Below are 20,768 nucleotides of genomic sequence, written 5' to 3' on the forward strand. Positions count from 1 at the left end.
TTTTTGTTATAAATTTTTCTACATCATAGAACTGCAAGCTTTTTAAAATAAGATTAAAATTCCAAATGGCCGGTGCATATATTTATAGAAAGATGATAAATTAATAGTAATATTTATAACATTATTACAATGGATGTTTCACAAAATCCTTATCAATGTATATCACTTTATTATATAATGAGCAATAATAGTTTAATAGTTGATTAATCTTGTTAATATTTTAAAATCGAATCTTGCATCCTTGCTCGTGTTTGAAAGGAATTTCAACTTGGGGACGAAAGATAGGTCGGAGATGGGATCAAATGAAGAGGTCGGATAGTTTCGAACTACTTTCGGTATCGCGATGGCGACGACGATGGAGTCCGCATCGGAAAAGTTACGATGAACCATCGAACGAAAAAGAAAATGTAAAATACAATAGTACCTTAATATGCGGCATGATAGCTTTAGCTAAGATGTTGATCGAATAAGTTTCTTGTTGTAAAAAAATTATTCTAAATAATCGATACTTTTAGGATAATAGTAGCGAATTCCCGAGGCCAAAGAGAATTCCCAGGGTGGAATCGTTGAGAAACTTCTTTAGAACCAGGGGCGGTCATTCTCTCAACTCCAAGAAAAACACGACGATACAAGAGGAGGACATTCTCGAAATCAGACACTGCCCGATGGAGAAGACTCTGTGCGAAGGAGCGATCAAGAAAATTCCGCTTCGAGGTAGTACCTGTTCCGATAATATCGATAATAACGTTCGCGAATTCGATCGAGTGAATTCTGGAATCGATCGAGAATCGTTCCTTCGTCAAAAGAAGTTACAGTTTAGTCGTAACATTCAAGATCTTTAGGAGCAACGTGAGAGAAACACTGGAGAATGTTGGTCCGAATTCGAAGTAAATTTTTAATTCCGATTGTTCATCTACGGAAGAAACGAAGAGCACTTCGACGCGAATGCCTGATCATCAGTCTGCTGCCAGTAATGTCAATGAAATTAAGGAAAATGTTTGCCAAGGACCATCCGCTGCGCTGACTAGTTTGGAAGAACTACTGAGCAATCTGCGCATAGGTTGCGATGAAAGTGGTATGATTCAGATAGTACGCGAGCCGGCACGTCAGACAGTGAACAATTGGCAATACCTTCGTTGTTAAAACCAGTAGTTTCTCGTTTACGTCCGACGATTATCACCGCTTGTCGCTCCCGTTCCGTAAAGATGCCTTGCGAAAAAAAGACGCAGCGATCGAGCCAGATTCATCAGAAAAATGCATTTCCACAGTCGACAAAGTCGCCGTCGCCATCGCCGTCGCCATCGCCGTCGATGCCGCGACGAGCAACGCTTCCTTCAATGAATCGACTACAACGCAAACTACCATTTTAATGTCGGAAGACGATACGGATAGCTGCGACGATGATACTTTCGCCGATTTTATAGAGTGCCAACCAGATTTAACGAGAACTTATTCTAAAAAGGAAGCTGATTTCTTTTCGCATTGTCACGAGGATCTAATGAAAGCAACGTCTTCCGCGAATTCCACTCTGTTTGGCGAGGATTTAATGAAACTCCAAGTGACGGAGAGTAATAATCCCGATGTTACGTTGACACAATACGACATTTCTGATGCTGATACAGGTAGCATTGATGATGCCAAAATAAAAGTCGACTGCGGTGAGAGAAAACGTTGTGTAACGCCAACAAATCATTCTCAGACGATCAAATTTCCGATTCAAAGTTTTTACTAAAAAGACAAGAAATATAAAAATCGCAAGTGCTCTAGTCCGATTGTGTTACATCTTTTAGAGCATGCCGCGCTTCCGTGCAACGACAGTCCACCGGCTAACAAAGTCTATTCTTTATCCGAGACTAACCCGTGTGTGTGAAGCTGGCGTATCATTTCGTGGAAACTCACAAATAATTAAGAGTTCTGACTTTATTTTCAATAGTTCTAGAGTTCTTGATGGTTTAAACAAATAGTTCTGGCGATTAAAGCAAAAAAAATGCTTTCGGACAAACTGAGATGCCAACTTCACGCAGCATCTCACTTTGTCCCACGACATTTTCGCTATCAGTAATTGTAGAAAATTGAAAGATCTATAGTTCTAGATGAGTTCTAAAAAGAGTTCTGCCACCCAAAAGAATGTTAATTAAGATTAAATAAAAAACAACGAATCCCATAGATACAGATCGAGGTGAGATGCCGGTCGATTATCGATAGTTCTGCTCAATATAAAACAGTTCTCATATAGTTCTGGGCTTGTGCAATGCCTTTCCAAAGAGTTCTGCCATTTAAAATGTTTAGATAATTTTTTAATTAATTATTATATCCGAAAATCGTGTAATTTTATACATAAAGGTGAGATGCCGGTCGATTACCGATAGTTCTGCTCAATATAAAACAGTTATCATATAGTTCTGGGCTTGTGCAATGCCTTTCCAAAGAGTTCTGCCATTTAAAATTTTTAGATAATTTTTTAATTAATTATTATACCCGAAAATCTCACCTTTATCTATAAAATTACACGATTTTCGGGTATAATAATTAATTAAAAAATTATCTAATTATTTTAAATGGCAGAACTCTTTGGAAAGGCATTGCACAAGCCCAGAACTATATGAGAATTGTTTTATATTGAGCAGAATTCTCGATAATCGACCGGCATCTCATCTTTATGTATGAAATTACGCGATTTTCGGGTATAATAATTAATTAAAAAATTATCTAAACATTTTAAATGACAGAAGTCTTTGGAAAGGCAATGTACATGCCCAGAACTATACCAATACTCTTTTACAATTAACGGAACTACCGAAAATCGACCGGCATCTCACCTTTATGTATGAAATTACACGGTTTTCGGGTATAATAATTAATTAAAAAATTATCTAATTATTTTAAATGGCAGAACTCTTTGGAAAGGCATTGCACAAGCCCAGAACTATATGAGAACTGTTTTATATTGAGCAGAACTATCGATAATCGACCGGCATCTCACCTCGATCTGTATCTATGGGATTCGTGGTTTTTTATTTTATCTTAATTAACATTTTTCTGCTTTTAGGTGGCAGAACTCTTTTTAGAACTCATCTAGAACTATAGATCTTTCAATTTTCTACAATTACTGATAGCGAAAATGTCGTGGGACAAAGTGAGATGCTGCGTGAAGTTGGCATCTCAGTTTGTGCGAAGGCATTTTTTTTGCTTTAATCGCCAGAACTATTTGTTTAAACCATCAAAAACTCTAGAACTATTGAAAATAAAGTCAGAACTCTTAATTATTTGTGAGTTTCCACGAAATGATACGCCAGCTTCACACACACGACTAACCCGCTACGATATTACAGCCCGAAGAGAGGTTTGTTCCACTCTGGAACTCGATACAACGGACGTGACGAGAAACGCGGCGAAGAGAGTATTGACGGTGAAAGCTTGCGAATCCGTTCTTCCAGTTTCCAAGGTTATCAACAAAATCTTGGTACGACGCGAATTGAGAACGATAAAACTCACGGTGGACCATACGGCGGGTCTTGATATTTCCGTAGAGCGAAACGAAGCGGCCAGGCCGTTTTACGTGATCGCCAAGATGGATTTGGACGGTGAAGCGGATAGATCGAGGCAATTTCGTATTGGTAACGAAATCGTCTGAGTCTGCGGACGTAGGATACGGGGTATGTTGATGGCGGAGGCGCGAAACGCCTTGCGAAGCTGCGTTGGCACGGTCGAGCTGCAGGTAGCGAGGGAGCCGATGAAAATCGGTGACACCTGGAGCGACGTCTTGACACGAACGCGAAGCGATCCTAACTCGTGGATCTCGAAGAACCTAATTTCGGCCGGCTTTCCGTGAGTCATCTCCGACGAACGCCGACGCATCTCTTGCCGCTGATGAAACGGCTACCACTATCCGGAAAATAATGGGGATGAAGAAATTCCAGATAGTAAGGAAACGAAGCGCCGAAACTCCCACCGTTCAACGAGGCTGCAGTTTAGTCATGGATCTGCTCACGGTCGTATTAACGAAGGGCGCGCCGAAAAAATTGGGTCTTTCCATCGTCGGCGGTGTAGACAATAATAAAGGGCGCATGGGTATCTTCGTGAAAGATATTATACCCGATGAACAAGCTGCGGAGGAAGGTATCGTTATTTTTTTCTTTTTTATCGAGACATTATTGTGCGATTTACCTTAAAAATATATAAGATCAAATAAAATGAGAATAAAAATATATGAGAATGATGAAAGATGTAATTGTATAATTGTTTGCCCGTAATATTATTAAAGGTACTCTGAGAGCGGGAGACGAAATTCTAGCCATTAACGGCTCCTCCAGTGGCGTAGCTACCACCCGGGCTATCTGGGAGCGTCCCGGAGGTCCCCGGGATGAATGTTAAGCCCGGATCGCTCAAGCCACCTTAATAAGTTACAAGTTAAAGGTTTGTAAATGGTAAATGTAATCATGGATATTTGTGCTTGGTATAAAATACTTAAACCATTTTTACGAATGTTTTCGAAAATGAAAATATACTTTTTTGCAATGTATGTAGCAGCCAATATTAAAATTTGACAACTGTGATATTTGTTTATCAATAAATACTTTAGAAAATTTCTGAAGGGCCCCATTTATTGATTTTCCCGGGGGCCCCAAATGTTATAGCTACTCCACTGGGCTCCTCGTTAGACGGACTAACTCACGCCAAGGCATTGCAGATGTTCAAGAACGCCAAAGCAGGGAATTTGATACTTCACGTCGCTCGAAGAGACCCGACGCATAAACGGTTGTCTCACAAACTATGCAGTTTAGAGTAATGCGATATTTAACTATTAATACGCTGGTTAGTTTTTGCTTCGCTCTATTAACAATCATATTCCACTGGACAATCTTAAATTGCTTTTTGCTTTCAGTTTTCGTTAATTATAATTATGTGATATCTAACAAAGATTTTTTTGTGTTACATATACATCACGCAATCAAAATCCTATGATTGCCTCAATAAATTAACGAAGTCTGCCGACGAATGAAACTATTGCCATTATCATCGAATTAATTTCATTGCTATAAACATGTATAAATTATTTTGGAAATTTGTTTTTAAATACGATTTTCCCTAGGATCTATTAAATTAATAATTTATATTTAAAAAAAATTATACTATTGATATTTTGAATTCAAAATAATTTACATCTTGATTAACATCTTAATAAATATTTCCAATGTTACTTTATATGCAAAAATATATGTATATATATTATATATATATATATATATATGTATACATAAATGTGGGCCTTAACCAAATCATAATTGTGATAGCAATCAATTACGTTCACTAATGAATAATTTTTGTAATCTTTCTTTTTCTAACAGATTTTTTTTTACAAATAAATAAGAACATTTTTTGTTATATATAATATTGATTTTGAAATTTCTAAATAAAATTTCATAGATGAGAGTTTACATTTATTTACATTTATATATGTTGCATATTTAGTTAATTTGTTTTGTGTTTAAAAAAAGGAAGAAAATAGAGAAAATTATGTATTGTTATTAAAATGTTGTTTGCAATTTAAAAACTCACATCTATTAACGAATAAAAAAATAAACGTTATACTCTAACGTTATATAAAGATGTTAATTAAGAAAATACAATAGTTAGCGTAATAATGTTATTATGCAGCTTTATAACCATGTCCTGTTAGATGTGGTATGCTAACTTGGAATATGGTTTGACTTAACAGCATCGTGGGATTTAACATATGTTTTTATTCGAAAACGTATTATTGTGTAAATCGAACTACGTGAAAACTAAAAAGGAGATAACTAGCTTTGTCCAAGAATGCAAAAGTCATTGCTCGCGTATCGTCACTACAATAATTAATAATTCTCATTAAGTTATGTTAAGAGACTGACATTACGAATGTCTACCTGCAAAATGCTGTGATCGATTATTGTGTATTGACTCTGATATTATTACTGTATATTTAATAACAAATGTAATATTATTAAATATAAAAATATACCTTTTACAGCTTCTCCCTTTTAATCAAATACAATATGTAATTTTTTAAATTTTTATCTAATTTATTAGTCCTTGAAAATGAAGGAATCACTAAGCATTTATGTTTCAAAATTAATTAATCTTTGAACGATAAGAATGCCGTGAAATAAGATACACCTGCCCGCACCACCTTAAATCAAACAGGAATGTACAAATTTCTTGTATTGTAAAATAATATTTGCAGAGAGAAATTGTCGTACTTACCGCGGCGAAGGCTGCCATCGACAACGGAAACACATTACCTGCTGACAATTTGCATGGAACAATACTTCTGTAAAGAGTTATAATTACTAATGACTTTAATCTTGGTGAGAATTTATACCATTTTGTTGCATATCTATGAAAAAAAATATTTTCTTAGATTATTATATTTTACACAAGATGTTTAGAATCGCAATCTAATGCAAATTAGAAAATATTATTAAAAAAAAATCTTTTTTAAATCGCGAAGTTGAATTTATAATTTTTAATATCTTAAATATTTTATGTATATTTGGATAACATTTGTTACAGCTAAAATTTTTTTTTTAATTATTGCTATTCTATTCTAATTGTAAGAGAAACTCAAAATTGATTTGCAAATTTCGAAGCAGTATAGAATTTAGAACGATCGAAATAAAGCAATTTTTGAAATATTTTTGATAATCTGAATTTCGGGATAATTTAATATAAATGTAAATATATACGTAAGAATATAAAATTATTACACTCGATGGAATATATTTTGACTTTCGTCCATTAATTTTTGGCCGGAATAACATATGATTATCAATTGCACCAATACTCCAATGATTATAAATAAATATCTGATCATTTCTTCCAGTTGGTCTAACACGTAGACGATCTATAATATATATTATATGTATATCAAACATGTTATATATGTCCACATCTCATTTGAAATATAATTATAATTTCACGAAAATTTTACGTAATTACCCAGATAGCCAAGGATGCCCAACCAAAAAATATATGGAAATAAAATGCTGACAACTAATGCTAGCTTCTCACTAAAAATATGAATTAAATGTTTGGGTGGTTAAATATAACTACCATAATGTTAGCATATTGTTCTAGTAAAATGCCTAGCTAAAAAAGGGACACCTCGAAAAGACATATTGTTAGCAAAGAGTTAGCATACAATTTTTTAATTTGCTAGCAGATATGTAAACACATTGTCAGTATTAAAGTTAAAAGTGATGTTTATTTTATGCTGTTATTATACTGAAGATATTTAGATTAAAAAATTAATATTTATATCATTTTTCATTCGCTACAAACTATTCTTTAACTTTGAATTATCATTCTTTTTGTTACTTTTGTGTTACTTATAATTATCATACTTTTTGTGTGGTAAAAATTCTACATTAATTATATACATATATATATATATATATATATATGTATATATATATACATATATAAAAGCTAAATTGTCTTTAATAAGAGACACTGTCTACAATAGAGTCATAAGAAATTAACCAATCGCAATTACATAATCAAATATTTTCTTTTCAATTCAACTCTGATTAGTTAATTTTTCACAACTTACGACTCTATTATAGATTAGACTTAATAATATTTTGTCAGCGATACAATTAAACAATTAATGTTAGCACAATGGTAGTAATATGATCAAGCATCTGATACTAGCAATACGTTTGAGATGTGTAAACAAGAGTGATATAATATGGTAAAGCATTTAATACTAACATTATGTTGAGAACATGCAAATGTTTTATTTCCGACATCAAATGCTGGCAAACAATAACACAATGAACGACATAGATGCGTAGCAAGATGCTAACATCTTTTTTAGCAATATGAAAACAATTTGTGCTCATATTGGCTATCTGGGAATGTATATAATTATGCCGATTAAAGGGAAAGCTGGTGGATTTAAAAATATGTTCTATGATACGTATGAATAATTATTACCATCGACGAGAATAGTATCTCGTCGGTGTTATTACTTAACACTCACGCGAATTCCAATCAGACTGAAAACCGCGCCAATAAAAAATAAGAAGGTAATTCCCACAATTTTATACGAGTCGTTGAATATATTGACATACCTACAAAATAACATTGATAGATAATTATAAGATTAATTGAAAGATTGAACGATAAAAATGAAAAAAAACTCGCGCTTACTCTAAAGCAAGTTGATGTTTCTTCAAACATACAATGTATTTTCGATATATTATTTTCTCTTCGCACAATTCATACTCCGAATTCGCGCGATATCCAATTTCGTCGACTTTATGCACATTCGATACGTCTTCAATTTGTTGACTGCAATATGATTCTCGCGATATTTCGCGAAAGGATGTATTTTAAACAATTTTTTTTAATATGCATCTTTAACGTACTTACCCGATAACTTGGAATAAACTACAGGCATGCGCGGCGCACGCAACTTGCATAGTATCAACGGACACTATGATACCCATACCCACTATGATTATAATAGTGGTGTATAAAAATATTGCTCCAAAGTATTTATTTTTATCTATTCCAAATTCGGCATATAATGCAAATTGTCGCGGGCGCGATTCATTAAGAGGTAGCACGATATCGAGAAGTATCGGTGCTAGTGAAGGTACTGTGATAAATATTGACATCATAACGAATATCGATACTGCAAAATTTATCACACAATTTTATACATTGTTTTTTTCATAATATTTTTATACATAAAGTGTACGTAAAGTGATTATTATTACACATAATTTCTTCTTTTATAATTTATTTATTTATTTATTTACTTAATACATGGGAAAGAATTTCCTTTGATACAAACGTGAGAATTAGGACACACAATGACAGATTCGATTTAAACAATTACAAAATGTAACGTATTACTCACTGGCGTAAGATTTTGCAAATTTCTGCGATATATTCGAATAATTTTTCATAATTCGAACTTCAAAATCATTCGTAAATATATTCCAATGATTTTCCATAGTTTCGTATAAACGCTGAAACTATAATCACAAGATAGAGATGCAAAAACAATTTTATATGTGTATAATTGTTATAATAATAATAATAATAGAGAAAGAGAAATAAATCGATTTTAATTAAATAAAATTTAACTTATCTGTGAATTTAACATATTCGCGACGTTATACATCATCGGTAATACATGCTTGATCTTCTGCTACAACCGCCTTTAGTGACCAATGATAAACGCTAATGTTAGGATGTAATTTTTAATAAATTCGACGACTGTATAAAAAAAGATTATATAAAGGAAAAGTATATAAAGGAAGATTTTCATGAGCTGCTAAAACCGATCGGAAGCGACAAAAAAAAATCGCGGGACTAAAAATAAAGATAGGGTAAACTAGGGTATGATGGTCATACGGAAAAGATGGCCATAGGCTGTAATTTTTTCAATAATCGCTACATAGTGCCTTTTTTTAGTCATTATCAAAGATAATCGTTATTTACAGTAGTTTATGTGCATATATTATTCGAAATAACGATATTGTGAATCTTATATCATATTTTTACTTTTGACTACTTGCAAAATTTTTCATGTGTCCACTAAAAACTGTTATAACGTCGAATAAATTACAGTTAAGCTATCGTAATCGACGTTAGACATATTGTAAAGATATGTAAATTGTTATATGACCTATAATTTTTATTTTTGACCTATAAATATTTTCCTTTTAATTTCGATAATATTACGTCATTTAAGCTTTAGTGAAGATAATATGACAAACATTAAAATATAACAAAAATAAAAGTACATTTTTTGCATTTTAAAAACTATGGCCATCTTACCCGAGTTTACCCTATTTCAATTTGTTATCTTTTGTCATGTGATCCTCCTTATCGCTCAAATGATCTATACTTGTTATTTTGTTATCGTCGCGAACGTGTTAAAGATAAAATAAATGTGCATTAACGTTTCGAATAATATTTACCTTGTCATGGTTGAAAAATTGATTTAATAATTTTACAATGAAAGCTATGGATACAACTATTTGATACAGACTTTCAAAAAGTAGATGTTTATTGTTTCTGTGTATATACAATGTTATTATCTGCGGTTCAAATATATTATAATCCGAAAAGAAAATTAATATAATATAGTAAAAAATAATAATAAATTTCGCATATGTGAATAGAAGCTATTAAAAATCTAATCGAAATTAAAAAATTCAAATGTATCAATCACATTACCTCGAACGGCAAGTAACTTAACTCGATTGCAAAACATAACCATGGCAATGAATGTTTTGCTACCTTATGTTGGAATGGCCATAGACCTAGGCACGACAAAAATATTCTATTGATATTGTATTCTCGAAGTATATTCTCCAGCATGATTCGCTTTTGCTTGTTACGATAGAAATGACAAAGTATCGCGTGCGGGCGTCAATCGATTTTTGCATGACTGAAGAAGTAAAATTATAGATATGTCGGAATCATTGTAAAATTACGGGTTGTCGAATATATCGTTCGCCTGTTTCTAAAATGAAATTTCTTACTTTTTGGAATGACATTTGTCACGTCATTGTGACGTAACACCGTTAGCTGCACGAGACTAACAAGAGCAGCCGAGCGCCTTGTTTGATCATGAATTTATTAACGAATTTCTTTTCTAGTCTGTTACACTTTTTCCTGTTTACTACTGATAAATGCAAGTACGGTCGAATGTTTGTCGTGTACATATATAATTTATTCTTGCTCGTGTAGAGAGGTAATATATCTGTCTACTTACCTATTCTTATCTATATTTGATAGTCTCTATTTGTAGGCGTATTCGTAAAATACATATTTTGAAATTACTCTTACGAATTTATATGTTATACAGTGCCGGTTTTAGCATGACTGGCGCACAGTGGGAAAAAAGGTATTCCTTTTGGACAAAAGTCTCTTGACGGTCTAATATTTAATTGATTTTAATAATTTTTTTTTTAATTTTTTCGTTATAACTTTTTCTACATCATGGAACTGCAAGCTTTTTAAAATAAGATTAAAATTCAAAATGGCCAGTGCATATGTTTGTCATCTTTTTTCCCGTGTGCCGGCACTGCTGTTTATATTTCCTTCTTGATAGGAGATTCAATCTTTAGACTATTTAGAGACCCGAGTCTCGCGCGTCGTAGAGACACATTTATTCTGTAACTAAGCGCACTTCGAGATGCGTGGTGAAGGAAATTCGCAGATCTGTGCTTTCGTATCTCAAAGAACGGTTTTCGCAAATAGCGTACGACCGGCCACATTAGTTGTAAGTAATGAGAAAATACGGGAAATAATAAATGACACCGGTGAAAACGTTGCAAGACATTTATCGGAGGTAAGTTTCGAGCGTAAATTACTCGGAACGAGGAAATAAAATGCGAATCGACGTGCTTTTCAGAAATATCTCGGAATTCAATTTTACGATTACGGCTCGTTGGTGCTAATGCCCGGAATAATAGACTCCCACGTACATGTAAACGAACCCGGTAGAACCGAATGGGAAGAATTTCACACCGCTACACGAGCGGCCGCGGCCGGTGGTGTTACCACGATCGCGGATATGCCTCTGTAATGATCTTTATTCTTCTCCGCTGATCGTTTGTGTTTGTAAACGCTAAAAAATACCTTTAAATTACCTTTAAACTTACATTATTTATCTCATGTTATAGGAATTCTATTCCGCCTACTATCACCGTAGACAATCTCAAAGTTAAAGCGAAGAAAGCGTACGCGAAAATATTGGTAGACGTTGCGTTCTGGGGCGGTGTAATACCAGGAAATCAGGTAAATTGCAAGCGAGTTTTTAGATATAATTTTTTTTCCATATATTTGAACACAACAATTGAAATATACAATATATATATATATATATATATATATTGTGTTACAAAAAATATCTTCAAAGAATAACACGGAAACAGATTGTCGCGAAAGATCAGTTTGAGTTACTCGAAATTAATCAATCTTTGACCGATAAGAACGCGGTGAAGTAAGACATACCTGCTCGCACCACCTTAAATACACGTTTTATTTTATTATTTTCTTTATATTATAATAAATTTACGCGAGATCTTGTATTATACTTACCGCGGCGAAAGTCATCATTGACAACGGAATTAATTTACCTGCAGTTAAACTGCACGGTAGTCTGCTGCGATAAAATGTTGTAATCAACAGTGATTTTAGTCTCGGTGAGTACATGTACCATTTTGCTGCGTATCTGAAAAAAATATTATCTGAAATATTGTTTTATCAAAACTATTATTTCGAAATCGTATTCGCGTTAATATAAATAGATTTCAGAGTATGCATAAAAAATCATATTACGCTCGGTAGAATATATTCTGACTTTCGTCTATTAATTTTTGACCAGAATAACACATTATCATCAATTGTAGTAACGCTCCCATGATTATAAAAGTAAATCTAATCATCTCTTCCATTTGATTTAATACATAGACGATCTATAACATTAATGTTAAAAAATATTATTCATGAAATTTATAATAACGAGTTATTCTAATGGATTTCATTATTGTATATTAAGTTGTATATTGAATTAGTCATTTTTAAAAGAAAACTTTAGTTAATTTTGTACGTAATATATTTCTTACAAAATATAAGTTAATATAGATAAATAAATACGTATGTATTTTCGAGAAAAATTTTTGTTTTGTCTCTAAAAAATTTACTTAAAAAAGCACATAGGTATCTGCTATCTTTTTTTGCTTTTTATGATCAAACTTATTGAGAAATAAATACTCTGTACTTACTCGAACTCCAATTAGACTTAAAGTTGCACCAATTAATAATAAAAAGAACACTGCAACTGTTTGATGCGTTGAATTTAATATGTCGACAAATCTAAGAATCACAATCATATATCAATAACAATAATCTTGTATTAATTTAACGCATCATATATACAGAAAAAATGATTCAGAGTCAAAGTATCTTACTTTAACGCAACTTGATATTTTTTTAAACATGTAATGTATTCCCGATAAGCTTGCTCGTCCGACGATTTAAGCTTCTTATTCATGCAACATTCGCATTGTTCCATATCTAATTTGAACGTAATGTTTTCAATTTGCTCACTAAAATTATATATATGATTTTTACAATACACTCTTCGAAAAGCTTCAAGTACCATATACAACTTACCCGATAATTGCGAACAAACTGCACGCATGAGTAGTACATGTGAAATGCATTGTATCGACAGCCACCATAATGCTTATACCTACCACAATTATAGCAGTAGTGTAACAAAAAATAGGCACGAAATATTCTTCTGTATCTACCCTAAAATCAACATCGATCGCCAAGATTCGTGGACGCGATTCATTAAGAGGCAACACGATATCTAAGAACGCCGGTGTCAACGGGATCACTATAAACATCGAACTCAGAAGGTACATCATAACTACAAAATTTTGTATGAAAATAAATATGTTTTTTGTATATGTTAATAATTTAATCAAAATTATAGTTTTTAAAAACCATCATTAAGGCTACAGCCGGGATAAGCATACAAAAAGTGCCCCCGACGAGTTTTCAAATAATACTTGGCCTGTCATTTCTTTATTGTATAAAAAATTTTCCTCAAAATTTCAGCCCCTTAACTTTATTATTTCCTGAGTTATCGCGAAAAATGTCATTTTCAGTTTTTATTTTCTTTTGTGCAAATATCTGAGATGATCCTATATCGATTTTTTTTCTGAATACTTGTCAACGAAAGACACAAAAAAGAATATTTTTTTATTAATTACGAATAAAAATTCGATTTAAAAAAAAAGATTAAAATTAAGAAATGGCCTTTTTAACATGTTCCTCTCGAAGTTCAATCATCAAACTTTTAGAGAATATTCTTTTTATATGTCTCAATACTCTCAAATTTTTTCAATTTTTTCGAGTTGGTGCAACATACTAAAAAAAAAAAATAAAAATTCTTTTTTTTATTATTTGTTTGATAATAAGACGGAAAATTATTTATTTTTCTTGTAATAATTATAACAGTAATGATACTAGTAATAATAATAATTGTAACAGTTATAATTACATTACAAAATAGAAATATTTTTTATGCAAACACAATTTTCACAAATACAACTTTTAAATTGTTTTTGCATAAAAAATATTTTTATCCTGCATTATAATTATAACTATTACAATTATTACAAAAAAATAAATAACTTTCCGTCCTATTATCAAAAAATAATTTTAAAAAAGATTTTATATTTTTTTCATCATGTTACACCGAAACTCGAAAAAATTGAAAAAATTTGAGAGTATTGAGACATATAAAAAGAGTATTCTATAAAAGTTTGATTGAACCTCGAAAGGAACATGTTAAGAAAGCCATTTTTTAATTTCAATCTTCTTTTTTAAAATCGAGTTTTTATTCGAGATTAATAAAAAAATATTTCTTATGCCTTTTGTTGATAAATGTTCAGAAAAAAATCGATATGGGATCATCTCTTAAATATTTACAGAAAAGAAAAATAAAAACTGAAAATGACGGTTTTCTCGACAACTCAGAAAATAATAGAGTTAGGGAGCTGAAATTTTGAGGAAATTTTTTTTTAAAGTGAGAACATAACAGGCCAAATGTTATTTGAAAACTCGTCGGGGACATTTTTAGTATGCTTATCCGGCTATAGCCTTTCATCGAAAAATTTACATAATATAAAATGTACTCACTTGAATAAAATATCGTAAACTTTCGTGATATGCTGGAATACTCTTTCAGAATTCGCACTTCCAAATCATTCGTGAATGTATTCCAATGATCGTTCATAGCCTCGTATAAACATCGAAACTGATCGTAAGAACAACATCTATATCAAAGAGAGAGACACTTTCCGAGGTAGTGATTGAGAAAATACAGGTGACGCGTTGCTTTGGAAAACTTACTTTGTCGCGATTCCAAATCTCATTCCATAGTCGTACTAGAAAAGCACTCGTTATGACAAATTGATAGCAACTTTCAAAAACCATTTTCGCGTCGTCCCGATGATCATGTAACATTAATATCTACATGCAACATTAATCGTGAATCGCAATATATATATAATAAAACAATTATATCGGTATGTTAAAACCATTTAATTAATCGCGATTGATTGATTACCTCGAACGGGTAGTAACTAATTTCAAGCACAAGACAAACGATCGGCAACAAGTTTCTCACGAGCACACTTTGAAATGGCCAGAGGCCCAAGCGCGACAAAAATATTTTATTGACATTATATTCTCGCAGAACATGTGTTAGCATGATATCCTAACTTTTTGCTCAAAGGTTGTAATACAAATGACACGTACCGCATGTCGGACCATCCGTCCTTTTTCTTGCTAAATTCTTAAAAATTATTAAGTCTTACAGGATCCATCAAATATGAAATACGAAATAGTCATCCTCCGCCGTAACAATATATCTGTCTTAAAATTAAACTGACATTTTCCCCCATTCTTATATCTCAAATAGTATTGTTCGCATATTTTTTTCAACATAATACTTACGTATGCAAAGTGGTATTGCGTGACGCAGTAAAAATGCTATGCGAGTAATAATAGTACGAGTGAAAGCGAAACATCATGCACTGTTTTATCGTTTTATTACTCGCTTACAATTTTATATTTTTGTGTGCGTTACTTTTAACAAACATAAGTGCAGTTAGTCTTAAATTGCTTCTTGTATCAACAAGCGAAACCTAAATGGCCTAAGCGGTTACGTTTGATTAACTCGATACGACGTGGTTAACTTTGATTAGCTCGGTAATTTTATAGCACGATTTACAAAGATCTAATACATAGAATAACAGCAATCAAAATAATATGCGTATCATCTTATATAACATCACTATTTAAGTACAATATTATAATTGCGATTGAAAGTGTGTGTATATATAATGCGATAAAAAAATTGTATTTAAAAAATAACTTTTTAAATACTAATCGTGCAAATTAAAACATGTTGACCAGTGCTTATTAATGGATAATAATTTATTTTAATCGTTATCAAACTTTTATTTTGTTAATAATTAAATTTTATGCGTTTACTTTGAAGCGACTGTAACTGTGATAAATTTCTCTCATTTGTTGCAATTTTTTTAGCGCGAATTGCGATCGTTAATAGATGCAGGTGTAGTCGGTTTCAAGTGTTTTTTGCATCCAAGTGGAGTGGATGAATTTCCACACGTTTCTGTGGACGATGTGGAGCAGACTTTAATGGAATTGCCTACAAAAACCGTACTAGCGGTATTTGCTATGTTACATCATTTATATTTACATTTCTGGTACATCTATTTATATTACGAGCGTTAATCGAGCAAATGTACTTGCAGTTTCACTCAGAATGCGAACAGAATGAAAGAACGAATCCATTAATTGGTACGTGTAAATAGGACTTTTATTTTTTATTTGCAGGATTACATTTTTTTCATTTTTTTCAGGCGATCCAAATTTGTACGACACTTTTTTGCATTCTCGACCTGATCGTATGGAACTTGATGCCGTAAAATTAATTTGCGATTGGTCTACAAAATATAAGTAAGTAATTTATTGTCCAGTTAAATGTTTTTTTTTTTTTTTTTGTAAAAGTAATGTTGCATAAAACTTTCTAGCTCTCGATGTCACATAGTGCATTTGTCAAGTGCGGAGTGCTTGGCATTAATAAACGATGCTAAGGCCCGTGGTGCACCTTTAACCGTGGAAACGTGTCATCATTATTTAGTACTTACTGCGGAGGAAATACCGAAAGGTTCTACTGAATTCAAATGTTGTCCGCCAATCAGGAAAAAGAGTAATCGGGTAATTATGTAAAAAAACTTCTTACCTACAAATTTTTATATTAATCTTTTCTGTCTGCGATTTCAATCTTACAAACGTATTATATGTTCTTCCCTTGATAATTATATTTATTAAATAGAGTATTTGAAAAAGTTTTGTTTTGTATGCATCTATCAAACATGCAAGAGATACATAATAGATTTGTAACTTTATTTAAATATATATATAATCAAAATTAAGCTTATTCGGCGAGGCAAAGTAATTAATATTACTTAGTATATATTTTTTTTTTGTTACACGTATATATTATTCAGGAACAATTGTGGCAAGGTATTAAAAATGGAACTTTGGATATGGTCGTCTCAGATCACTCTCCTTGCGTGCCGGAATTGAAAAATGGAAATTTTTTGACCGCTTGGGGTGGAATCTCTTCGTTGCAATTCGGTGCGTGTTGAAATCGAAAAATAATTTATTACAGAAAATAGTATGAAATATGAAACTGTGAGAAAAACAAATGTTTTACAGGATTATCGTTGATATGGACAGCTGCAAGAACGAGAGACATGTCATTTTCCGATATCTCAAAGCTATTAAGCAGTCAGCCTGCGAAATTATGCGGTCTCGAGGATCGTAAAGGTAATCTATCGGTAGGAATGGACGCGGATTTTGTTATCTGGAACCCGGAGGAAACTATCAAGGTCAGTTCTATCATACACATTATTTCAAAAGAATAGCCTGCGAAGATATATTATCAAAAAAAGAATGTGTCTTATTTTCCTAGATCGAGACTAATAATATTTACCATAAAAACAAAGTAAGTGTGAATGCGATTAATACTGATCAAAAAAAATGGAAAGAGTATGATAAAAACTTCGACAGATTTTATGAGCCTCGAAACACATTTAATTTTGCAGTTAACACCGTATCAAGGGAACATTTTATATGGAAAAGTGATCGCAACTGTCCTTAGGGGACAATTCATTTTTAAAAAAGGAAAATTTCTCGATGAACCTGTGGGAAATTTATTGTTAAATGAAAATATTTTACAAGCGATAGAAACTCAGTAAATTTTATTTTATTTCGCAGCTCACAAGTCTTTTAAATTGCTTTTATGTTTAAACATAAAGTTTTAGCATAATAAAGGAAGAAGAGAGATATTTAAATAATAAATCATGGAAAAAATTATTATGAAGATTATTGTATAATTATGTATAAATAAATCTGCATGTTATTATATTATACCGCATGAATTATATATGTTACATATAATTTTATGTTAATATAATCGTAATTTATGTCTTTTAAAAGCTCTTCCTAAGCGCAAAAGGTTAATATTTAAATATAGAAATACTATTACTCATCCAGTATTAGGAATATCTGACAACGATATTGTGAAACAGTTTCAAAATTCGAGAGAGAAACATATTCATAAAAGTGAAACTCTTCGGCGCCGATATGGGCAACAGCAAATCTTGTATGTGCTGTATATTGGTCAATGGGGCACCGATATTCACAACAGGTTGCACGACGTTCCTCGAGAATATATAAAGTGAAATGGTTCAATGTACAACGCCGATATTTTACCGCTATTGTTTGTCGACGTTTATTTTTCGACACTTAATGTGCACAAATAATACAATCTGTATATAAAATTCGAAAAATTACTGTATCTATTACTATATCTTAAAAAATTGCTATAATTTTTCTACGACAAGTTTCGCAAATATTTAAGATATATATGGAAGTAAAATATATTAAATGTAAAAACATTCCAATATCGCATGTTGAATATGATTTAATATAATATAAATCAATATTTTCTTCGTAATATCTCCTTTTTTTTTCTTTATATACTTTATAGTCCATATATAGTTTAAAAAATTTTTTCCATTTCTTAAAATACACAACAGGAACGTTATACGTTATATTTCGTGCACGTACTTATCTTATAGTTAGTTACAAACGCAATGGATGATGAATCTTCCTCGAGGAGGATGGGAGTAACCATTCACCGCTCTGCTACCATGCATCTGCGGTATAAAAGCAACCTCTGTTGTCGCGCGCTCAGTTTCATTCCGGAGTAACCGAAGCAACACTTTCAACGTGAGTATCACGTGGTAGAATAAATCTCTCTTGCTCGGAAAAACAAATTTTTTATTTTCCAAGAAAATTTGCATTTACGCGTATCTTGTTGCTGCTCAATTACAAAAGTATATATACATGTTTCGAAAAAAAAGTTAAATGTTAACGCATCCCATTTACGTGTAATTTTTTTTTTTTTTTTTTTTTTTTTTGTGACGATATTTCAATAATTTAATATAATTTTAATATAAATATCTATAAAAATATCACACTTTTATCACTTTTATTTATCGCGTTTAAAAGTTTCTTTACGCTCTTTATTACACACGACGCGACAAGGTTTTCTTTAAACATTGTTTCAATCCCACGACCTCGACCATTAAGGAGAGATCGGACCATCACTTGTCAACACCGCTTTCATACCAACGAAACTCTTGTTTCAACAGTGACCAGCATTCTGTTACTTTTTACTTTATACAATAACAACCTTATATTCATACGATATTTACAAGACATCTCATATAATCGTCGCGTAAAAAAAATAACAATTTCTGTATGCGATAATTATAGATATTACGTGATAGGAGATTGCGAAATCTATCAATTATTACACATGTATATTCGAGCCCGAATCTTCAGCACTTCTGGTTATTTAAATATTTTAAAACCTTTTCGAACTTTCCTTTCTAACATACTTGTACTTCTACAAGTTCTTTTGAATGTACGCGAATTTGACACTCTTTCTTGTTTGTCGTCAGATGAAGATTTACATTACGACACTGGCCGTGTTACTTTTGACGGGCGTGATTCTGGCGTATCCGCAGAAAGATGGACAAATCTTCAGCAATGAAGCGATACGACAAGCTCAGAATACCTATCTCATCCCTAAGGATGCGACTATACAAAAGGTCCAAGAAGGCATCGAACTGGCCGCATACGAATCAATTCCCGGCGATCAGAGGATCAATCTCTTTGAGATTTTAGGCGAACATGTGCCACCCGAAGTGGTGAACAATCTTCAGACCCAGATCGATCAAATAGGTCGAAATTAGATTCTTATAAATCGTCGTCACCGTCATCGTCGTGTAAAAAAATAATCATGTTCTGTCTCCTGTCCTTCGTATTTGTAAAACTATTTATGAACATACAATTCCGTTTTTGTACCTTGCTTTTGTATCCCGCAAATTTTCTTTCGATATAGGATTTCGATGTAGGATTTTTTACTTTTCATAAATAAATATATGAGAAAAGCAGCTCTTAAGAGTATCTACGCATCACCTGCTTGCGATTACGACAGTTCATGAATAAAATAGTTTATTGATGACTAATAATGTACGCGTGGAAAGAAAAATATAAATATTTTAATATGTTTTTTTTTAGTAAAATACGACTCGCGTATTCTTTACAATTTCATTAATGTATAGATAAAATTTTCAAAATCTTATTTGAAAATTAACATATCTCGAAACGCGCAGTTTGCACACGTTGCTAAAATAATCACGTATTCACGTAAAGATCTTAGTTTGAATTATGTAGTTGCACTAGCGATCGTAGAGAAAGTTGCAGTACTCGTTAAAGAAGCGTACTTTCACTTCTTATGTTCATCATGTTACTGAATAGCTCTTCTATTCTGTCGTTTATTGCACACGTCACGGGAATTTCAATCTAATCAAGGCACGACAAGATTATGAGATCGTATTTTTCGTTTTCTGTTCTGTGTTAATTTTATTGTCTCTTATTATAATACATTCATACCGAACGGAAGGTGCCGATTTATATTTATATCTTTGTCGAACTTTCACTTTCTTTCATATATACAGCTATTTGCGCGGATAAATAAGATAAATCTATCAGAGAAGTCGTTATATAATAAT

The 20,768-nt window shown here is 32.2% G+C and overlaps 4 protein-coding genes and 1 pseudogene across 11 annotated transcripts; 3 read left to right on the forward strand and 2 right to left on the reverse strand.

The window, feature by feature from the left end:
- The first annotated feature begins 65 nt into the window (after positions 1 to 65).
- LOC140667677 (uncharacterized) lies at positions 66 to 4,811 on the forward strand (annotated as a pseudogene).
- Positions 4,812 to 5,832: 1,021 nt separating this feature from the next.
- Positions 5,833 to 10,382, reverse strand: LOC140667919 (odorant receptor 63a-like). Of its 2 annotated transcripts, XM_072896293.1 has the most exons (10): positions 10,237 to 10,382; positions 9,978 to 10,097; positions 8,909 to 9,026; positions 8,416 to 8,680; positions 8,194 to 8,334; positions 8,024 to 8,114; positions 6,747 to 6,883; positions 6,244 to 6,376; positions 6,002 to 6,169; positions 5,833 to 5,906 (listed from the first exon to the last, which is right to left on the reverse strand). In XM_072896293.1, the coding sequence occupies exons 1-9, from the start codon at positions 10,378 to 10,380 to the stop codon at positions 6,116 to 6,118; spliced, it is 1,203 nt and encodes a 400-aa protein (XP_072752394.1). In that variant the 5' UTR covers positions 10,381 to 10,382; the 3' UTR covers positions 5,833 to 5,906; positions 6,002 to 6,115. The 2 variants fall into 2 exon arrangements, with proteins under 2 accessions (XP_072752394.1, XP_072752395.1); XM_072896294.1 differs by lacking the exon at positions 9,978 to 10,097.
- Positions 10,383 to 11,164: 782 nt separating this feature from the next.
- Positions 11,165 to 17,998, forward strand: LOC140667497 (allantoinase-like). The gene is made up of 11 exons (XM_072895512.1): positions 11,165 to 11,356; positions 11,420 to 11,589; positions 11,691 to 11,805; positions 16,138 to 16,281; positions 16,368 to 16,413; positions 16,476 to 16,572; positions 16,647 to 16,833; positions 17,127 to 17,256; positions 17,338 to 17,510; positions 17,594 to 17,626; positions 17,727 to 17,998. The coding sequence occupies exons 1-11, from the start codon at positions 11,201 to 11,203 to the stop codon at positions 17,877 to 17,879; spliced, it is 1,404 nt and encodes a 467-aa protein (XP_072751613.1). The 5' UTR covers positions 11,165 to 11,200; the 3' UTR covers positions 17,880 to 17,998.
- LOC140667495 (odorant receptor 13a-like) lies at positions 11,753 to 15,816 on the reverse strand. 7 transcript variants are annotated; one of them, XM_072895506.1, is made up of 9 exons: positions 15,346 to 15,816; positions 14,938 to 15,057; positions 14,725 to 14,842; positions 13,186 to 13,447; positions 12,981 to 13,118; positions 12,795 to 12,885; positions 12,349 to 12,485; positions 12,109 to 12,241; positions 11,753 to 12,034 (listed from the first exon to the last, which is right to left on the reverse strand). In XM_072895506.1, exons 1-9 carry the CDS (start codon positions 15,358 to 15,360, stop codon positions 11,981 to 11,983), a joined length of 1,068 nt encoding a protein of 355 aa, XP_072751607.1. In that variant the 5' UTR covers positions 15,361 to 15,816; the 3' UTR covers positions 11,753 to 11,980. The 7 variants fall into 7 exon arrangements, with proteins under 7 accessions (XP_072751607.1, XP_072751608.1, XP_072751610.1 ...); XM_072895507.1 differs by lacking the exon at positions 15,346 to 15,816 and adding an exon at positions 15,155 to 15,284 and having other exon boundaries at positions 14,725 to 14,861; XM_072895505.1 differs by having other exon boundaries at positions 11,754 to 12,034; positions 13,186 to 13,414; positions 15,155 to 15,816.
- Positions 17,999 to 18,740: 742 nt separating the features above from the next.
- Positions 18,741 to 20,492, forward strand: LOC140667498 (uncharacterized). Its single transcript, XM_072895513.1, has 2 exons — positions 18,741 to 18,915; positions 19,653 to 20,492. The coding sequence occupies exon 2, from the start codon at positions 19,653 to 19,655 to the stop codon at positions 19,944 to 19,946; it is 294 nt and encodes a 97-aa protein (XP_072751614.1). The 5' UTR covers positions 18,741 to 18,915; the 3' UTR covers positions 19,947 to 20,492.
- Positions 20,493 to 20,768: the final 276 nt, after the last annotated feature.

This window comes from Anoplolepis gracilipes, chromosome 7 (genome assembly GCF_047496725.1).
Source record: "Anoplolepis gracilipes chromosome 7, ASM4749672v1, whole genome shotgun sequence".
Classification (NCBI taxonomy): Eukaryota; Metazoa; Arthropoda; class Insecta; order Hymenoptera; family Formicidae; genus Anoplolepis; species Anoplolepis gracilipes.

What these genes read in the sequence shown, in the direction of transcription:
- LOC140667919 (XM_072896293.1), bottom strand. Translation starts at nt 10,380, where the DNA reads ATGCTGGAGAATATACTTCGAGAATACAATATCAATAGAATATTTTTG. An exon ending in TAAGTTACTTGCCGTTCGAG is followed by an intron (nt 10,098 to 10,236) that starts GTAATGTGATTG and finishes TTTGAACCGCAG; the next exon opens with ATAATAACATTGTATATACA. An exon ending in AGTTTATTCCAAGTTATCGG is followed by an intron (nt 8,335 to 8,415) that starts GTAAGTACGTTA and finishes ATCATATTGCAG; the next exon opens with TCAACAAATTGAAGACGTAT.
- LOC140667497 (XM_072895512.1), top strand. Translation starts at nt 11,201, where the DNA reads ATGCGTGGTGAAGGAAATTCGCAGATCTGTGCTTTCGTATCTCAAAGA. An exon ending in ACGATCGCGGATATGCCTCT is followed by an intron (nt 11,590 to 11,690) that starts GTAATGATCTTT and finishes CTCATGTTATAG; the next exon opens with GAATTCTATTCCGCCTACTA. An exon ending in ATATTTACCATAAAAACAAA is followed by an intron (nt 17,627 to 17,726) that starts GTAAGTGTGAAT and finishes TTAATTTTGCAG; the next exon opens with TTAACACCGTATCAAGGGAA.
- LOC140667495 (XM_072895504.1), bottom strand. Translation starts at nt 15,298, where the DNA reads ATGCTAACACATGTTCTGCGAGAATATAATGTCAATAAAATATTTTTG. An exon ending in AGATTTGGAATCGCGACAAA is followed by an intron (nt 14,843 to 14,937) that starts GTAAGTTTTCCA and finishes TCTTACGATCAG; the next exon opens with TTTCGATGTTTATACGAGGC. An exon ending in AAATATCAAGTTGCGTTAAA is followed by an intron (nt 12,886 to 12,980) that starts GTAAGATACTTT and finishes TGTGATTCTTAG; the next exon opens with ATTTGTCGACATATTAAATT.
- LOC140667498 (XM_072895513.1), top strand. Translation starts at nt 19,653, where the DNA reads ATGAAGATTTACATTACGACACTGGCCGTGTTACTTTTGACGGGCGTG.